Source organism: Drosophila pseudoobscura, chromosome 2, assembly GCF_009870125.1.
Source record: "Drosophila pseudoobscura strain MV-25-SWS-2005 chromosome 2, UCI_Dpse_MV25, whole genome shotgun sequence".
NCBI lineage: Eukaryota > Metazoa > Arthropoda > Insecta > Diptera > Drosophilidae > Drosophila > Drosophila pseudoobscura.
The window spans coordinates 10,583,769-10,599,927 of record NC_046679.1 but is presented as its reverse complement, the minus strand read 5'-3'; the positions used below and the strand labels follow the sequence as shown (position 1 = coordinate 10,599,927).

The 16,159-nt window shown below is 44.1% G+C and overlaps 1 protein-coding gene across 3 annotated transcripts in view; it reads left to right on the top strand.

Annotated features, from left to right (window-relative positions):
• The window catches only part of beat-VI (beaten path VI), a 59,457-nt gene extending 50,456 nt beyond the window's left edge, over window positions 1-9,001 (top strand). For all 3 annotated transcript variants that reach the window (XM_033385881.1, XM_001358391.4, XM_033385882.1), the window contains exons 6-7: window positions 6,384-6,653; window positions 6,772-9,001. In XM_033385881.1, the coding sequence (XP_033241772.1) occupies window positions 6,384-6,653; window positions 6,772-7,152 (651 nt within the window). In that variant the 3' untranslated portion in view covers window positions 7,153-9,001. The remainder of the gene's footprint in view (window positions 1-6,383; window positions 6,654-6,771) is intronic.
• The last annotated feature ends 7,158 nt before the right edge of the window (window positions 9,002-16,159 follow it).

Sequence of the window (16,159 nt, the reverse complement as noted above, 5' to 3'; positions counted from 1 at the left end):
AGTGGAGCAGCACCAATGGCAGTGGCAGCACCTTTTGAACAAAAATAAAAGTTAACAGCCAGCACTCGGCGCTGCCCCCAGCCCAAGGGGCAGCAGCAACAAATCGAAATGAGGCGCCCCCAACTTAAATTGATAGCAGCTCTAACGAACGGCAAAGCGAGCGTCAAAGGCCACAGGCCAGAGGTCGAGTCCTGGTCCTGGCCACAAATGGAAAATGGAATTTTTAAGTTATGCCAAGGCATCAAGCATCTGCCACTACTGCCACTAATGCTGCCCTGATCTAGATGCAGATGGATGGCTGGCTGGCTGGCTGGCTGGCTGGCTGGTATGATGGCGGAGGTGCCTCGAAATTGTGGCAAGTGCCGTAATTGAGATTAAAACATTATAACTTGACTTGTTTTACTTTTGCTAAATCATTTCAAACAGCTAAACACGGGGCTTAATGAGAAAAGTTCCCGACCCGTGCGCCATTATGCATATGCACATACACCCATACATATACGCTCATATATATGATCATATGAGTGTGTGTGTGTGTATCTATGAGTGTCAGAGGTGGTGCATAAAGGAGGCAAACACTTGAATGGCAGCTGCCGCTGCTTCTGCTGCTGCCGCTGCATCTGCTTCTGCTGCTGATGATGATGATGCCGCTGACATGCCACCATGCCACCATGCCACCACTTCTGGGGGCATGGCCTCCGCTGGGTGGGGTGGGCGTGGCCGAGACCAAAGTGCACTCGTGTCGTCCACTTGAGCGTTATTGGAATGTAAATGTATGCATATTAAGGCGGATAGCACGAGGCGGCGGCGGAGGCGGAGACGGAGGCGGACGCAGATAGGAAGTCGCGTCGTCGACAAACTTCAAAAGTCATTCAGCATAGGAAAAGCAACACGCCCCTCCACTGCAGCAGCAACCACCACCTTGCAACACCACTCCACCTGGCGCACATGTCACCGAGTGGAAACATATATATGTTTGTACGAGTATATGCGAAAAAAGGGGAAAATGAACGGGAAAATCATCATGTTAAATGTAATTAAATTTTTAATTTAGAGACAGCCGCTCGCTTCGGTGGCGAATCTTCAATTAAAAACACAATTACCAGCGAACCACCCGCTGAGCGACAGGGCAGGGTAGCCAAAGGGGGGCGAGGGAGGGGCAAGGGTCACAGCAGGACAGGAATAGGATATGCCAAGTGCCCCTAAAGTTCTGCGGCTTATTCATTGTCCGCCACAACAATAAAAATCGCCAGCAAGCAAGAGGCCTCTTCTCTGTGTCTCTGCCGCTGCCATTGCCACTGGCTTTCGGGCCCTTTTATCCTCTTCTCCTCAGTTTGTGGACTCCCGAAAAACTTTTTGCACACTGTCAACACGGAAGGAATTATTCCGCATTAAGTTTGCGGTAATGGCAGCCAGCGCCAGTGCTAGTTCCCTGCCTCTGCCTCCTGCCACTGCCTTTCTTTGCCGGAATGTCCTGGCGTTTGCTTTTAACATTGTTAATAACCCGACACGCCGGCTCACATTTATGCACAGCAATGTGCCGCTTAAAATTAATGCACTCTCCGCCTGGAAATACCAGCATCAGCAAAAGCAAAAGCAGCCACAGAAACAGAACCCAAAGGCAGCCGAGGGCCAGGCGACAGAAGTGACCAAAAAGTTCCTCCAATGTAGATCCTGTATTTGCCGGGCTTCTTTCGGACTGCAGGACTTCTCCAGGCACAGTTGTGGGGACTGTTGTTAATTAGGATGCACCATGCAGGAGGGTTTGGGGGGGTATGTGGGAGTCCCCTTTACGGGCTTATCCGAAAAGTTGAAAAACTGTAATTGAGTGCGCGATGAAAATCTGCATCACCGATGGAACAAATACACTGTGAAAATTTGGAGATTAAAACATTATAACGAAAATAAGTAAGGAATATCAAGTCTACTTAATTGTAGAGGCAGAGTTGCGTTTGAGTCATGGCCAGAATGAACAAGACAAGTTCCAATAGCCCAATGACAACCTTGGGCTGTTTGAACACCTGGCTTTCGAACACCATTAAGGCTAAAGCGACGATAAATATTAGGTGCTTAAATACAAAACATATTGGAATTACATAGTATTCACTTTGATAACTTTTAAACAGTTTTTTTAATAAATTAAAAACACCTTAATATATATATTTGTGTGAAATATATTTAATCTTAGTTTTAAATTATTTAATTTAGATGCGAGATTTTTTTAAATATTTTATATAGTTCTAAATCAAATATTGTCATATTAATACCAAAAAGTTATGAAAACCACTTTCTTTTTACAATGTCCACTCTCGGAAATATTAAAATACTACAATTTCATTGCTTTTTCCTCTGGTTGTAGTTGTGCAGATAGCCCTTCCATATGTGGACCCTCATCCTATGGGATAATGAGAAAATGTTTTGATAATTATGTGACCACAATCAATGGAAGAATTTGTTGCTCTCCAGGGGTTGGAGTGCACTTCATCGAAATATTTCCAACTAAATATCCTCTGGCCATAACCCTCTTTATAGCCAGAAAGCACTTCAATTACCATTATCCACTCAAGCCAGTCACATGCAGGCCTTCCCTCTCCTCTCCACTCGCCACTCTGTGGCATTTTCCATTTTCTATTTTCCTGGCTGTTGTTTACGCCGTGCAGAGGCGGCCTTGGCTAAAAATTGTTGTGTTGTGTGTATGACAAATGGCAACAAATAAACATAATAAATAAAAGGCGAAATGCATTCCGTGAAGTGCAGGAGGCATGCAGTACGAGGAGGGGGGTGGGGGTGGGTGCACGGTATGGGGACACCAGCGACAGTTGCAATCGGAATCGCAGAGTGTAACTAGCTCTGTCCTCTGTCCGAGGAGCATCCACCATTGGCTCTTCACTGGCGCTGTTGTTGTTTGTTGTCTGCTGCCTGCGCCAACAATGAGCACAATAAAAAGCCATGCATTTTCCAAACACCCAAAAACTGTACGGCCACTGGCAGCCGGTCCTAGCTCCTAGCTCTGCCAGCTCTACTAGCTCCATGGTGCAACAATGGCGGTGCGAGTGTGAGTGGTAGAAGGAGAATAACAACCGCACCGGAAACATCTCATTCACTAAATTTGTGGTCGGTTTTTGCACAAGCGTTAGGCAGTCGAAGTTGTGAAATGCCAGCGGCAACTGGAGGATGGTGCGGGGTATGGGGTATGGGGTATGAGGCATGTGGCATGGGGAATTGGTTGCGAAGAGCGTCGAGCGGTAGTGGAGCGTAGGCAACGCCAACGCCGAACGCCGTTAGTTACAACAATGCTCGGAGGCAACGGAAATTCGGCATGACATAATACGTGCACATGTGAGAGAGTGTCTGTGTCTGAATCTGTGTCTGTGTGCTGCATGTGCGGCATGCGGCACTCGGCGTAGAGTGTGGATGGAATCGGAGTACGTAGCTGTGCATGTGTGTGGCCACCGCGACTTGAGTTGATACAGCAATAATTCATAAAGTGTTGCATGCAAACGAGGCTGCAGCTGAGGCACATACACATGCCGCATGCGACAGAGCGTTGGTAAAATTAAAATTGCTTCACAACAAACAGCGGAAGCTCAGCGAGGAGCCACACACAGCACATGGAGAGTGTGGCACGGGGCATGGGGGCACAGGACAGAGGATAGAGGAAGAGGCAGCGCCACACAACTGGGGGCAACTGCAATGAAATTCATTGTATTCTTACAACTCGACGACTCGACTCAGCCGGAGCTTTCTCCCTTTCTCTGGAAGCGTTTTTTGCTTTAGAGTTATTATTTCATAAAGCCAGAATTATTGAAACAATACTTTACTCTCACACATGCAACTCCTGGCACCACTCCACGTGTCCGCGTGTGTGTGTGTGTGTGTTTGTGGCATGCAAAATTACGCTTTAGTGGCATCATTTTTTTTCTGTTCATGCCACAAAGTTACAGCTGCGGCTACGGCTAAAGCAATATAAAATATAAATAGAAATTAAAAGCCAACAAATAAAAATGCAAAAAAATATATAAAAACAGGAACGGAAAAAAGTCGGGAAAAACTTTTCCACGACAAAAGCAAAGTTAAGTTGAGTTCTGCTACAGCCACTGCTACTGCTGGTGGATGGTTGGCTGAATGGCGGCTTGCCTCTCATACAAAATGGCTACAGTTTCACATGTGGAGAGGCAGCAACTCAAAAAGGAAGCAAGGATATGAGGGTGCACGACTGGGCATATAATTCCTCAAAATGGCAGACATTTGCGTTTTGTTTGGCGCGCTTCCTGGCGCTGCCACTTCCGCTTCCGCCGCCAGTCCCACACAGAGCAGAGAGGCACCAACAAATAAAGTCACATGCAATTAAATAAATATGACAGAAAGCCACACACAAACACTCACCCCTGCAACGGTATGAGGCAGAGCCGCGCTGCCTGTGGCATAAAAACTAGTGAATAAATAAAGGACGACAGGAACAACTTTTGCTGTGTATGCGTATATGTTTGATTACATAATTAGTGTCATTTAATTAGATGGGGATTGAAATCATATCAAGGGGCAAGTGGGAAGTGGCAAGCGGCATGTGGCGCCATGGACAACATTTATTTGTGGCAAAAGTTCAGACAGGCATTGCTTGGCTTTAACTCTTGTTTGAGTGCAAAACTATTTCCATAAACACATCAGAGATGGCCTCGGGACCCAGAGAAAAAAGCCCTGAATTTTAATATTTACATTTCGATGTGCTAATAGCATTGATCCGAGAGTGGAAATTTACATTTTGATATTACGACTATGAAAATATTTAAATTAAATACATTCCACATTCAAATTAAATATTTTTCATATTTACAATGAATAAATCTCTGCAAAAAAAAATATTTCATATAAATCAGTAAGTCGGTTAAAAAGATATAGCGGCTTGACTTTTGAAAATTGTTGAACCTATTCGGTTGAGCGGCACTGTAAAATCAAAATATTTTATATTAAAAAATGTATATTTATTTCATTTACATATCATATTTTACACTTATTTATCTATTTTATTTACTTACATTTCTATTTTAATTAAATTATATTTATTTTCCCTGTTTTTTTTTTTTAACCGAATAATTAAATTAATGTAATTGTGGGTGTGTTCATTTTTACTATGCCATTTTTCTCCGAGTGTACTCATGCAATACGAAATTATAATGTATATGGGCTATGCCCCAGTGCACATTATTCATGCCACACAGCATACACACAAGACTCGTCCCTCTCTGTTGCATATAGAGAACCTTATCAATACGTTTCGCATTTGTTTTCATTTTACGATTGCGTAACGAGATCAACGTCGACAAATCCAAAAGCCACTAGAACCACAGCTGCACAGAGCTATCCTTGCTAGCCCGCGGGGCCATAGGAGATCCAGGAGCCACATTCATGGAGCCAATATGCCAAAATGGCAACCGCGAGGTTGCATGCAGCAGCAGACAGCATTCAGGAGCCAGGAGCCAGAGGATTGTATGGTGCCTGGCGGCCCTTATCGACATTCGCGATATCTGCGAATGAACTGGCAGAAAACTAGAAAACAGCAAAAAAGAAATCAACAACCAACTAAATAGAAAAGCCGGGCTACGGGCGAGCAATGCTCGAAAGTGTTGAAACAATCGTAAAAAGCTGTTGTTCGCCTCGGGGCCGGGCCAGTAGTGGCCAGGATTCCTGGCATTCCATGCGGAGCTGAATGTGCCAATACGAGTAGCTGCATTCGGTGGCGCAACCAACAACAAACAACCAACAGACAGCAATGGCAATGGCAATGGCAGTGGCAACACAGCCATGCTTGGATTAGTACAGATGCAAATGAAACAAAGCGATGGGGCAGGGCAACGTTCGCGCTGGCTTTGGTGGCATATGCAAAACTCGAATGGGTTTGCTGTTTGTCTGAACTTAAATACAAAGGGCCAGGCCTGTGATAAAAGGACTTTCCCCCCAAAATACGCACACCATAGAGGGGCACATTGAACAGACGCTGTGGGGCACGGTAATCGCGACTGTTCGCTGCTGAAGTGGATTTTGAGTAGGATATTGCACAACTGTTTGCCAAGTGGCAAGCGATGGCTGGCAATTAACAGAATATGCTAAACTGTGACAACGATCAAGGGATGGGCTGCCATGGCGGGGGGATACCCCTCACAAAAGGTGAACAAAAGGCCCAACAAAAGCCCTCTGTGGCACTTGCTTCTGCCTCGTTGATTAACAACAAGTGCATTGCTTGCTCTTTTCACTGCCTTCAGTGAAGAGGCCAGCAGATTATGTTGAAAAGCATATAGATATAGGTCTTTAATTCCAATTTCATCACCATTTTTGTGGCAGGTTTTATCTGTGTGCGTTTCCCCTTCCTGTGCTCCTACTTGCAGCTCACCAATTCGGATGCCACGTCCGTCACGTTGAAAGGTGTCACCCGAGAGCTGAGCGGCAGCTATCAGTGCGAGGTCTCCGAGGATGCGCCGCTCTTCCACACCGAGATACGGTCGGCGCACATGCAGGTGATTGAGCTGCCCAAAGATGACCCCGTGATGCAGGTGGACAAGAAGGTGATTGGCGCCAACGACCACTTCAAGGCAGTGTGCACTGTGGGTCCCTCCTATCCGCCGGCGAACATTACATGGTACATCAACGGACGCAAGGTGAGTGAAGGCTAATGATTGGACGCTGAGAGAGCGAGAGACAGAGTGAACAAATATCTACTGATTCTTCCCATTTGCTTCCCTTTCGTTTCGTTGCCTCTTTTCTGTCCTTTTTCAGATTTACAAAACGCCCTTGCAGCGCATCACACAGGATGCGTTTGAAGGCTCGACCACATACTCCTCGCTGGAGATATATCCGCATAGCCAGGTGCTGCAGGGCTTCTTCCAGGCGATGCCCAAGTACCAGCCCAACATAATGCTGCTCTGCGAGGTCTCCATTCTCCATGTGTTCCACAAGAGCGTCCAGCAGCGTATCGGGCTGAGCAATGCGCCGCCAACCACCATTTCGCCCAATCTACTCGGCCTCGAGGGCTCCAAGCGGTATGCCAACGGCGATCCGGATAACTCGGCGCTCACCGGCGCCTCTCAGTGCATCTGCTGCAGCGCCGTGGGCTCTGTCACCCTCGCATTGGCCACGCTGGCGGTGGCCCAGCTGTGACCGGTATATGGAGCAACATAAACAATTATTATTGGAAAGCCAACGCAGAGGGAGGGAGGAGCAGAAGGAGGAGGAGGAGGCGGCACATAAAGTGTAATTAAAAAATAACAAAAACAAGAAACTATACAAAAATATGAATGAATATGTGGATGCAAAGTGCTTAATTGCAACACAAACCAGAAATAATACAACAAAAATATGGAAAAAGCAAAAAAAAAACAAAAACAAAAAATACTGGGAGGGGGTAAAAAGAGGAGAAAAATCATTGTCAGCGGCTAGTAAAATGTCCTTGCATTTAATATTGTTTTTTATTTGCCATGAAACAAGGGTCGCGCCGCACATCGCATCGGTTCATAGTTAAAATGGAGGTATATTTTCAATGCATTCATTCAGTTGCGCCACGCTACATGCAACATTCCGATAATAACGAAATATAATATAAATACATTCATAAGTGAAAGTTGCAAAGAAAGGCTACACTTTTCAGAAGATCAGGTGAGCGGAAAGGCGAGATGTTAAAATAATGAATGTAACAAAAAAAATACAAAAAAAAAAAACAAAAACAAAAGATATAGCATAAATTGAATACGTAACAAGGCGTAACGGATTGTTGTGGATCGTTGGAGGAGCATAAAAATAGGGAAAAGTAATCCATAAATTAAATTTAATTAAAATTAAAAAGAGCCCAACAGCGAAACTAAAGGGAAAAAGGGGGAAAACACACACAACAATTAATAAGCATAAGTCAGAGGTCGGAATGTTTAAAAACTATAAGTACACCCTACCACCCTCCAAAACAAGAGAAACGCAGAGCCTAGACACATAAGCCATGTAAATAATAACTGTAAAAAACATTTACAAAATAATAAATTAATACAAATAAATCAATGAACGAATAGAGAAAAACGAATAACAGGCACAAAGGCAGCAGCAGGACCCCCGTGCGGAGGCAAATATTAATTAAAGCTATGATAAAAAAAAAATAAAAAAACAAACTAATTAGTGGCATAAGAAAAATCAATAAAAACAAAATCAAAAGTGAATATCGAGACAGAATGCAGTTTAATTGGATTTATATTTGAATTTCAATTGTGGCTTTAATTTTGGGTTTCTATTTGTTTTCTGTTTTTGTTTTTGTTTGTTTGTTAATTTAACGGAAGACGAAACTTTGTTCTAGACTAAATTTACATACTAAATGCAAAATATATATATTAAATAAATACAATATATATTTATCTAATATTTAATGTCGAATCGAAAGAATTTAGTGCGTATGAGTCGTATGTGTTAGGATGGATAGGGTTGAGAGTAAATTCTACTGAAAGTAAAACTAAAAGCCAACTATTTTTGGAGATTCAGATGCTAAAGAACTCTGCATAGATTTCACAAAAAAAAAATATATAAAAAATAAATAAAAACATTGGGATAATGTCGACAAAAGCAAAACTATTGTAAATCAAAAACGAATGAAAATCTTCAGAAATAAAATGAAAATTATTTCATCGCAATGTTGCAGAGCGGTCAAATAACTGATAAATCAAAAACACAACAACTGAATGAAAAACTGGAAAACCAAAACACCCAAAAACTAAATTTAAAACTAAACTAAAAAACAAAAACACTAATAATAAAATGTAAAATCAAACTTAAATACAGGAAACACACAAAAAAAAACCAAAACCGAGAAGAGCATTGATGAAGCGCGATGAAATTATATATTAAATATGCATATAATTATGGATAATTTAATGGAAGTTAAGCAAAGGCCCCACAAAACGGTCAAACCCCGAATCAAACCACACGCCCCCTGGAGAGGCAACAAAACGAAAAGAAAAACCAAAAGAAAAAACAAATGCACGCCATAAAATGGGCGTGGAATTTAGCTCAAAATTAAATGCGATAATGGCAAGAATTATATGATGAAATAAATAAATAATAAAAAATGTAAAAAAATAAAGTTTTCTTTTATTAAAAGTCTAGTGGGCGAATTACGAACAACAATATCTTACTGAGTAAATTTCTATGGACCGATCATTAAATCATGCCTTAGCCACTTTGTGCCTAGCTGGGAAATTCTTTGGGATTGATGACTGTTTTTTCTGGTACGATTTCTGGACTCTTGACATTTAATATGAAAACCAAGAAATTTATTTAAACTCATACAGCTTTTTTGTGATCTCTGACTTAATTAAAGAATCCATCCCAAAGTGCATTAAAAAATCATTAAAATGAAAAGCCATTCCCAGGCGCTTTAGCCCTTTTTAATTGTACCGTTTCCCCCTTCGAATATTTTGGGGCATCCTTAAGGCAGCGATAATTAAGACAGCGAACCCGTTATCAAGCAGCGCTCAGACAACAGGGGCTACAATGTTTCCAGTGCCTCTGTCAAAGCGCTGGCTGGTCCATGTTCTCATGTCGCCAGTCAACAGCTGCACTTACATGCAACACCAGCCGGTGACTGAGACTGAGCCTGATACCGATGCCGATGTTGCCACAGCCGGCGAGAGAGTGTGAGTGCTGAGCATACAACACAAATAGCAGGAGGAGAGCATGAGGAATGGAAGCATGAGAGCATGGGGGCAGAGGAGCATGGACTAAACACCGAACGAGGCACTGAGCATCGCTGGCGTCTCATGTTTTGTAAATTAAGCAAACAAATTAAGTGCACTTGGCGCCCTGTTGCCACACACAAGCAGCCCCCTTGGGGGTGGCACGGGGCTCGCTGTTGCGCTCCGTGTAAACACATTGTGATTGTAACAAAAGCATATATCAAAACACGTACGCATCTCTCTCCAGATGAGGGTGGGAGGATCGGCTCGCCCTTGAGCACTGTTACCTCTCAAGGACATGTGTGTAGGGTCCCGTGTGCACGACCCCAGGGAAACCGGGGCACTCCCCGCCGCTCGCACGTTAGTTTGTCTTAATTAGTTGCACTAACAGCAGCAGCAGCAGCAGCAGCAGCAGCAGCAGAGCAGTGCGCGTGGTGGCACCGCCACAAGCCCTGCCACGATACAGCGGCCACAAAATGGCAAAGCCAGAGGCACCAGAGGCACCATTTTACCACACACACGCTGCTGCAACAAAGGGTGGAACCTTGAACGCTACGCCGCGCGACCTGCCACAGAGCTTACCTGCTCGTATTATTTACAAGCCATTGGCTGCAGCCAAGACCCAACCACAATTTCCCCACGCGCCATGCCCTATGCCGCATGCCCCCACGCTCCCTCTCCCACGCTCGGTGCCATAATTGTGCAGTCATCGTGCTGTTTAAAGTTTTACACGTAACCATATTGCCACACAGCGCCACATCTCCCAGCACGAAGCACATACATGGCGTATGCGTAACGCAAAATGAGTAGGCAAAACGAGTTGTGCCCCGCACACACGTGCCACCCAAGCGGAGGAGTAGGAGCTCTTCAATCCACTTGGATATTTTGCTGACACACACAGCTACTAAGTAAACGTGCGGGTTATATCCATTTTCCTGAGTAAATCAACTATAATTACGCGAAAATACTTGCTTCTCCGACTTTTCCCGACTTCCAGGGCAAAGAATGAAGACAGGAATGAAGTGAGAAGTTAAAACTAAAGGAACTTTGAATGAAGTCAGGAATGAATGCTGAAGGATGGCAAAATGAACCACGAATGAATCCCGACATGAAGGCAGAATGAAGGCTCTAACGAAAGCCAGAATGAATCCAGGATTGAGGCAAGAATTTCCAAGAATGAAGCTCAGAATGAACCAGCAATTGATGACGAATGAATCACGAATAAAACTAGGAATGAAGTCAAAATGAACCAGCAGTGAATGACGAATGAATTACGAAACGACGACTAGAATGAAGCCCAGAGCTAAGCCAGGAATGATACCAGAATATAGCACCGGATTAGCTGAAAATGTTTTTGCTGATTTTGCGCAGTGGAACGGGTCCAGGGGGGGTTTCGTAGTGCGTATAAGTAATGCTAATCCAAGCCCAATACTAATGCAAATGCTCGTCCCTTTTAATTAAATGCGTATCGGGGGCTACAAATAATGCAAATGGGATACAGGATACCAGGATACCAGCACCAAAACCCTTGCCAAATCCAAAAAAAAAAAATCAGCTGCAAAATGAGTTGCATATTTTGAAGCGTACGTACGTACGTTACGGAGTCGCAGGACAATGTTTCACACAGCCTCCCCTCCTCCTCCTGCCCATTCAGAATGGTGGGCGTGGCTGGCGTCGAACGATTTGGTTTATGGTCTTTGCATGCATTTAACAACAGAACAGAAAAACGTTACGGGGCAACACACAAACACAGTGGCTATTGGCTGACTGGATGGCTGGCTGGATGGCTGAATGACTAGATGGCTGCTCTGCTGCTGCTGGGGATGGCCGACAAAATAATGTTAAAATGCAGGCAACATTTTTGGATTTATAGCGCGCTAATCGCGGCCAAAAACAGCAACGAGGCGGGGGCGTCCCCGTCCCCATCCCCGTCCCTTCCCGTTTTTGGCATTTCCAAATTGTAATGGAAATTGAAATGCAAATGCATGGCATGACATTTACGAGTGCAACGGGCAGCGGCAGCGGCAGTGGCAGTGGCAGACGCACAGAACGAAGCACTGCCAAAAACTCAACAATAAAATGTTGCAACTAAATGCGGCGCCCAAGGATTACTTGGCTGGCGTGAGTGAGATTTCATTTTGCGGAAATTGCAAAACAAGACGCTGCTGCTCGCCACGCCACGCCCACCGATATACAGCCCATGGATTTACGAGCCCCCGCGCAATTAGTAAAAGATACAGAATCTCTTCCTCGTATCCCTCAAGAAAAGATTCTGCTAGGCGGCGTAGTTTGCGATCTATTTGTTAAAAGTCGACGATTGTTCAGCCTTAAACGGTTTATTGTGGGGGAGAAAGGTATAGCGAATGGTTCGGGTTAGGTTAACGACGAAAGCACGATGATTCTGTTAGATTTTTGCTTGATTGCAAGGCCAGGCGGCCGTTCATTCCCGCCACGCGTTCTCTTTTCCGGTCACTTCGTTCTTCTCTCTCTCGTCGAAAATTGCGTCAAAGCGCTCTCAGTAATACTGAACGTAAAAGAAGATCCGAAAGAAAAATGCAAGCGGGAGAGTGACAGATCGAGAGAGCGCTAGAGAAGGCGAAAGAAAGACGCGAGAGAACGTCTACGCAGCTGCTGCTGCCGTGCGGGAGCATGTGATTATCTACATATGTATGCAGATTACAAGGTGGTACAGTGGGCAGTGCAAACGGGAGAGCGACAGATCGAAAGAGCGCTGGAGAAGACGAAAGAAAGACGCGAGAGAACGTCTGCGCGGCTGCTGCCGTGCGGGAGTATATGATTATGTACATATGTATGCAGATTACAATGTGGTACAGTGAGCAGTGCAAGCGGGAGAGCAACAGATCGAGAGAGCGCTAGAGAAGGCGAAAGAATGACGAGAGAGAACGTCTGCTTGGCTTATGTACATATGCAGATTACAATGTGGTACAGTGGGCAGTGCAAACAACAAACAATAAAAGGGTTTATTACATTTTACTTTACTGCTGCACCATTGGCCATAATCTATGGATTACATATTGCCTTATATTAGGCTGCGTAGACCAACAGATTCTTTCTTGGATTATTTTATTCCAGGCGTGGCTTGTGGCACAAAATGTTTTATGGCATACCAAAAAACCGATGATGAGCTTCTTTTTTATGACAGCCCATCGGATGACGATGGATCCTTGGACGATGCAGCTGTTGACGGCTGCCACGTGATGAATGCACCAGGCGGCAGGCGGCAGGCAGCTCCTTGGGCATCATAAATTCAGAGCCTGACGTTTAGGAGATGCTGCATCCATAATGCTGCTGCTGCAGAGCTACGTGCATTCCATTTGGCTTTGATTTCCGGCCATTGATCACAGAAAGGCGAAAGCTGAAAGCTAAGTGTATTTTTAAAAGCAATAAATATCCGTAAGCCCCAAAAGTTGCACAAATAAACTTCCATATTACAAAACACATGCTCTTTGGCCCCTCCCCGCTTCCCCGCTCCCACGCTGACGTACAAAAGAAGGTGAGTGGCAAAAGTTTTCATGCCACAAATCGTCTGAACAAATTGACTTTCGTTGTTGTGTCAGCCGTTGTTTGGCATTGCTTGGAAATTTGTTAATTTTGCGTTGAATTAAGATACAAATCTGCTTACATTGGGCTTATGAAAAACCAAACATCCCCGAACACACCCCCTCAAAAGCCCAGCGACAGGATAGAGCCAAACCCTTTCATCAGAGAAAACGCTTTTGTTTCTCCAGCTCCAGCCCCAGCTCCAGTTATCCCATTCTCTCTTTCTGTGGCGCCTCCACTTGATTGTTTTCGCATCGGCAATAGCAGTCCGTGTCGGCTACAGTTTATTATTTCTGCTCATCAGTAGAGCTCCTCCATCTCCCTCTCCTTCTCCCCGCCCCGAAATAATGTTGTAGGCACTTTTTGTTTCTTTCAGGCAACACAATTTGTTGCAGAGATTAAAACTTTTAATTTGCTTTTAATTAATTAAGTTGAAAATCAGAGCTGAAAGTCACTGGGATTCCCTTCGCCGCCCTCCCACACTGCTCTCTGCATGCCTCACCAGTTAAGCAAAGAGTTTCAGCTTGCCCCAGAATGGGTTTTACATGCCCCATCACGCCGTCAGCGTCAGCGAGAGTCGTTGATTTTTCGGGAAATGAGAGTTGGAATCCCTGTGCAGTGTGTTTCTCCCTCCCCGCGTTTCTATGTGTGTCTCTGTTTGGTGTGGAAATTCATTTACCTGATGTTTAGTTTGCCATCCACGGCAGTTGGCCCTAACTTAAAGTTAGTTTTGGGCGTTAATTTCAAGGATACGTACCCCAAAAATAATTGCCACTCCACTTGGCTTCGAAAAGTGGAAAAGTTTCCATTCAATTTGCATTTGCCGCACATATTTCACGGCGAATATCAAACAGAAACCATTTGGGGGTGCCTTGGATATTGGCCAAATGAAGAAAATCCGTTTGCACTTTGCTGTGGCAAACTTTCCGGTTTTTTGCTCCGGGTTTTCCCTGTTTTGGTAACTAATTGAAAAGTTCTTCGATCGAAATATGTCTGCTGCTTATTTTAGAAATGAAAGCACAGTTTTATTTGGCATTTTTCGACCACTGACGTGGAAGAAAAGTCGTGTGTGCTGCAGCACACACACGCACACACACACATACGATTGTTGCAGCATTCGATAGCAGGTCTTTGATGCTGCTGCTGCTGCTGTTGCCTCTTGAAAAATGGAATATGGCAGGTTCTACGCTTTCCCTTGTCGACTTTTGGCCACACATTGCCAGATATTTTTCGGTGCGCCGCCTCACGTGCCTTGCCGCTCCTTTGTATGCTCAACGTGACGGAAATTAGCGTTGAATGTGTATCTGGGTGCATGCGACTCTCCTTCCGCTCCTTAGACTCACACACACAGACAGAGACACATATACAAATGTATGTATGTATATTTATTTAACACTCTGCTTCAGTTATGAATGTACAGAAACACACACACACTCGCACACAAGTGTTCTCTCGCTCAATGTGCATCTCTCGAATTTCAAAATTTCTCGCTGCTTATTTATTGTACTCTTTTTCACGATGGTATCCAACGACTGTCGGACGATCTTTTGTAACGGAATGAAACTCTAAGGGTTAAGGGACAAAGTAAAATAATAAATAATAATAAATAATATTAAGGTTATATTATACAATAAGATCATATGAAATTATACTATAATATAATATAATAATAAATATAAATATTTTAAAAAATGGTTATAGCTACAATAATTAATCAATTTCCGGCTAAATACATCCTCCTTTAAAGCCAAAAAAAATCAATGAAAATATGAAACTTAAGAACTTATTTTTCCCATGATTTTATTTTAACAGTGCAGATTAAAAACGATTATATTTCCAGCAACCAAAAGTCTGTATAGTTCGCGTTATTTTTGTCTGGTGCACAAATTAATAAATCAGAAATCAATCGCTTATCGTAGTTCTCTTTGAAAAACGTAACCCGGAAACCTACAAAATATGGACCATCAAGGGTATCTACAGCTGCTGCCTCCATGCGAATATTTTCTTCAGACTTTTGTGCCCTTTCTCTTGCTTGTTCATTGACAGGGTAGGGGACGGGCCCATTCCTTGGCTACTGTGATTGATGTGTGCACGTTGCTGCTGCTGCCGCTGCTGCTGGTGTTGCTGCCCCAAACTCCAGCTCCTTCTGCGAGCCGAGCCCCTTCGCTGGCTTTCGAAAGCCGCAAACCAACATTTTACGTTTGAGTACGCGCCACTTTTGGTTCGGCGCTCCATTTTATTCGCTGATGCTCTCCACCCCGCTCCACTTCAGTCCATTCCGCTTTCCGTTCCACTTCTGCTGCCAGAACACGAATTTGCGCATATTTGCTTTGCCACACACACACACACACACACACACACACTAATGCATATATGTATGTGCAGGGTGGCAGACACACATTTCAATCTTTTATCATAATTTCGATGCTGCATGCCTCATAAATTTGTTTGCGCAAAACATTTTCACTTCATTTATTAGAGAAAACAGACTCGACGCCCCATCCCCAACGTACTTGGGGGATGAAAACGACCCCCAATCCCCACCAACCCGTCATCACACTGCACACCTCACCCCCTCTCTTCACCTCTTTATCTTCATATCTCTCTTTAAGCAATTTTGCATATGAAATTGCAGCCTGACTGTTTTTCCATCTTGGTCAATTATTTGGACAAGGCCGAAGCGACCTTTTATGCGTTAATTGCTTGAAAATTGAAACATGAAATTAAATGAAAACAGCCTTCGTTGTCGCACAAGTGTCTTCCGGTCCCATCTCTCACTCTTACATATATCACGCATACGCCCTGTATCCACCGAAACAGACGACAGTTCGACAGATGGACAGACCGCCGTCTACCAACCGCCGCTCGACCGCTGTCCGCCACATGCAGGTAATTAA